Source organism: Corvus moneduloides, chromosome 29 (assembly GCF_009650955.1).
Source record: "Corvus moneduloides isolate bCorMon1 chromosome 29, bCorMon1.pri, whole genome shotgun sequence".
NCBI lineage: Eukaryota > Metazoa > Chordata > Aves > Passeriformes > Corvidae > Corvus > Corvus moneduloides.
In genome coordinates, this window is record NC_045504.1 from 2,535,820 (window position 1) to 2,540,790 (window position 4,971).

Genomic DNA, 4,971 nt, shown 5'->3' on the forward strand with positions numbered 1-4,971 from the left:
TTTGCAGGGATTGGAGGTCAATACAGGCTAAAAAAGAAGATAAGGACTTTTAAATTCAGCAATTTACATTAAAATAACAAGTAGAGTATTCCGAGTATTCCTCACTTTGCTATCTCAGTGCTCTCCTTTTCCAAAAAGTGTCTTTTCCAAAATTCTCTAAAAGGTGTTCACACACGAGAGCAAGTGGGAAATGTTCTGAAAATCTTGTCCCTCATAACACCCTGAAAAGAACTACAACTTATTTCTCCACATTAAATTGAAAACTGGGAAGCAAAAGCAGCAAGAGCAAAGTGACTTTGTCCAAGGTCATTGGATGAGTCATTAGGAAAACACAGATTTGGGTTTAGCTGGTTTACGTGAGATGGAGCTTATATAGAACTTAATTACAGTAGCTTGATCTTCCCACTCATCCCAATTTTGCTGAGAGTCAAGGGAACAACAGATTATAGGATTGTGAGAGCCTGGGTTTCCCAGAAAGGCATTTAACAAAACAATAAAGAACAAATCTCTAACCATGTTTGATAAATCCTTAACAGAGTTTTGAGGAGGAACTTGAAAGCAAGAAGGTGAAGGAGAGCCTGAAGATTTGAGGTAGCAGGACACAAATGACTTTACCACGTGTGAACGGCTGCAGGGGTGACAACCTCATCAAACCTTGAACCTTTTATGCAAGTGTTGGGATGGGTTAAATGTATCAAAAATGAGGATCAGAGAATCATAGACTTCCTCAAGTTGGAAGTGACTCATAAGAATCAAGTCCAACTCCCTGCTTTTTTTGCAGGATTACTTAGAACTAAACCAGAGAACCTTGGAATTACCCGGGGTTGGAAGAGATCCTAAAGATCATCCAGTCCCACCCCCTGCCATGGGTGGGGACACCTTCCACTACCCCAGATTGCTCCAAGCCCTGTCCAACCTGGACACTTCCAGGGATGTGGAATCCATGGAGTGACCTGTGCCAAGGCCTGTCCAGCCTCACAGAGAACAATTCCTTCCCAATATCCAACCGAAATTTCCCCTCTGTCACTCTGACCCTATTCCCTGTGTCCCGTCCCTGCAGTTCCTGAGGAAAAGTCCCTCTCCAGCTTCCCTGGAACCCCTGCAGATCCTGGAAGGTGCTGTGAGGTCTCCACACAACCTTCTCTCCTCCAGGCTGAACATTCCCAGCTCTCCCAGCCTGTCTCCAGAGGGGAGGTGCTTCAGTCACCTCAGTTGTCTCAGAGCATTGTCCAATTGCTCCAAGGTCTGGTGTTCCTGACACCAAGAACTCCACAGGGTCCCACACACCAAAAAGTTGTATCTGCCACCCCAGAGACAGAAAGATCCTTGATCTTTCACAAGCCCATGCAGACACAGCCAACAGAAAGGATGGTGAACATCAACTCAAGTTGAAACCAACAATGAAAAATACACAGAGAGCAACCGAGAAGATTCAGACTTACCCAAGTCTCCAAGAAGTCAAGGGAAGTGTTTGGAGGAGAGAGGAGACAGAGGACCTTTTATATCAGCTGGAGGTACCAGATCAGCATCTCTTGCCCGCCCCAATTTCAAATTCATGCAACCATCAGGATGATGAAATTGTTGGGTTTATTATTGGGGTTTACGAGGCCTTTCAAATTTGTTTGTAATAATGATCTAAACATCACTTGAGATCATAGAGAATTCTTTCATCTTGTGACGACTTGGGAGGAAATTAACACCCAGCATTATTCCTGTCACTTCCTTGGAATCACATCAGGAATTGCCAAGCCAGCTCCTCTCGGTATTAACTGAATACCTGGAGGGGGCTCATGGGTTTATTGGAATTACAAAGTGCAACGTCATGAGTGGGATATTTGTCTAAGTGCCTGTACAGGATGGAAGTTAAAGACTGCCAGTGGCATACACAGGAAGTCTGGGGGAGGTTTCTTCTTGTTTGGCTTCCCCACCTGCAGCTGGAAGTCACAGCACCCTTGGGAAGGGGTGATGTTTCCAGTGGGATTTGACAAGGGCTGTAATGGGGACAATTCCATTCAGAATCAGAGAATCATGGAATGTCCTCAGTTTAAAGGGATCCACAAGAATCATCAAAGTCCGACTCCTGGCCGGGCATGGGGAAGCTCCAGGAATCCCACCATGGGCCTGGGAGCATTTTCTTGACCTCTGGCAGGCCCAGAAGAGCAGTAGCAACTCAAGGGACCTCCAACATGCACTTCAATGTCTTATGTGGGTGCTGGAATTTTGTCTTGAGCAGGAAGAACAGTGAAATCCTTAATTTTGTCCAAGTCCACAGAATTCCACGGAGGAGACAGAGGGGAACCTTTGTCTTCCTGAGGGTTGTCTTGGTTTTGGAGATAAACAAGGAATGAATTCACAAAGTTAACTAAAGCCACAAAGGGATTGGAGGTCCTGAAGAGACTTTTCCCAGGTGTTGATGGTCCGATGTTGTCCAAAGACGGTACCTGAGAACACTGAACAGGCCTGAGGAAACGTGGGATATTTTAGGAAAAATGAGTCCTCTGGTGCAGAAGTCGAAATGTGATGGAATTGCTTTGAATTATTGCCTCGGATTCTTAGGAATTCATGAGCTCCTGTGATACACAAGTCATAAATCCCAAATAGGGCTGAGCTGGAAGTTTCTGGGATGAGGGAACAATCAGGAATTTGTAATGTGGGACACAAAGGCTCCTTCTTACTTCGTTTATGGATGGACCATTTTAATATGCAGACTCCACACCAGAAATTATCCCTAAATGCTGAGGTGGGGTTCTCAGCCTTTGCGGAGTGGGGGGTTTTGAACAATAATCTTTTCAAGCTTCCAGGGAACAAGTCCATGCAAATCCTGTAGATGATCCAGTAGATTAAAGGCATGGAGCTGGATTTAGGTGCCTCACAATTATTCAAACACCTCAGTCAAGATATTTGTGTCCTTGGTATCATCAGTTCAAGGCCAAATACTGGGGGTGTTTGCACTTTTGGGTTTTTTCACAATGAAAAAGAATTAGAAATAAAACATTCTGTATAAAACCTGGAATTTCATGAGCTGTATTTTATTCTAAACACTTCCAGGGATGGGACAACCACAGGGTCTGCTCCCAGGGAACAAGGGACAGGAAAACAGGGAATGTCCTTGAGCTGTACCAGGGGAGGGTCAGGTTGGACATGAGGAGGAATTTCCTCCTGGAAAGGGTGGTCAGACCTTGGAAGGGGCTGCCCAGGGATCTATGGAGCCGCTACCCTTGGAGGTGTCTGAGGAATTCCTGGACATTGGTCTGGGTGGCCAGGTGAGGATCGGGCACAGCTTGGACTCGATGGTCTTGGAGGGCTTTTCCAACCCAAATAATTCCAAGATTCTGTAGCAGAAACCATTTAAGCACCACAGGATGCTTTCCATGCCTTCCTTCGGGTTCCATATTGTCCTCGTATTAAGCAGCTGAGACTGATGATGATAAAGATAAAAATTATGACCCCAAAGTTGCTCTAAATCATTTTATCTCCAGGTATTTTTTTAAATGGAAAAAAAAGCTCTGCACATCAGGTGACCCCAAGTGAGCAGATGGGTTTTGCCATTAATGATGGAGAAGCTCTGGAAGAGCGTTGGGATAATTCCTGCTGTAACGCCAGGGCTGTGAATGGAATGATAAGAGGAATGAAGATGACTTGTCCCCAGTGGAGATGAAAGAGGACTCTGTGATGAAATGCACTTATCACATTTCACGAGACTTCGGACCAGCAAACAAACAAAGAGTCAGCAGAACTTTGAGGACCTACGTGTCGCATTCATTTGGGGTTTGCCCCAATTATGCACATCCCCAAATTGCACCTTAGATGATCCCCGGGATCTTGGGAATGGTATAAAAGCTCTCCCAGCCCAGGGCTCTTCACTTCGCCTTCCTTGCTTCAACCACCTCGGTGAGAAAGGTAAGCACCATTCTATGGGATCTCTTCTCTAAAATTCCGGTCTCTTCTCTGCTGGTTTTAGTTAAGGTTGGAATCAGCCATAAGGATTCTAAGATTCTTAATAATTGGATTATTTTGCCATGGTTTTATTTTTACTTGGTGTTGGACATTTATGAGTTTGAAATGGTAAAACCATTGTTTCTGGTGAGTAGAAATTAGAAAAATTACCAAAGCAGCTTCCAAAACCTTACAGAAGGTTTGTTCAGTCCATGGGAATTTTTTCATGGGTTATATCATGAAAGTTCTTGATATTTGTCTATCAAGAAGTGGTAGAAGCTTAATTGGATGATATCTTTGCATGGTCTGGCAGTGGGGTAGAATGAAGAAGTGCTTTTTGATGGAAACGAAGTACAAGAAATTAGGAATGAGACCCCAGGAGAGCTGACAGCTCAGAGTGCAAGTGATTTACAAAAACACTGGCGAGAAGGAATGATCGGAGAGATCACAATTATTTCCATCCACACGTCCAAATGTCAAACCTTTTAACCATTGAATTTCTTTTTTTTCACTCCTCAGTGTCTATTGACCTCCAATCCCTGCAAAATGTCCTGCTACGACCTGTACCCCTCCTCTGCCTGTGGCGTCCTTCAGCCCCAGCCCCTGGCTGACACCGGGAATGAGCCGTGCGTGCGCCAGTGCCCCGACTCCACCACCGTCATCCAGCCTCCCGCCGTGGTGGTCACCTTCCCCGGCCCCATCCTCAGCTCCTTCCCGCAGGATTCCGTGGTGGGATCTGCTGGAGCGCCCGTCCTTGGAGCCTCAGGGTCCTCCCTGGGCTACGGGGGCCTGTGGGGCTATGGGGGCTATGGCTCTGGGGGTTATGGTGGTCTCTATGGATATGGGGGCTATGGATCCCTGGGCTATGGGGGTCTGTGGGGCTATGGGGGTTCCTCCCTGGGCTATGGGGGTCTGTGGGGCTGTGGGGGTTACCGGGGCCTGTACGGCTCTGGCAGAGCCTTTGGCTCTGGCTATTGCAGCCCCTACTCCTCCTGGTACGGCCGCTACGGCCGCGGCTACTGGGGGTCCTGCTAA

The 4,971-nt window shown here is 46.5% G+C and overlaps 1 protein-coding gene across 1 annotated transcript; it reads left to right on the forward strand.

The window, feature by feature from the left end:
• Positions 1–4,482: 4,482 nt before the first annotated feature.
• Positions 4,483–4,971, forward strand: LOC116436545 (scale keratin-like). Its single transcript, XM_032093761.1, has one exon. It carries the CDS (start codon positions 4,483–4,485, stop codon positions 4,969–4,971), a length of 489 nt encoding a protein of 162 aa, XP_031949652.1.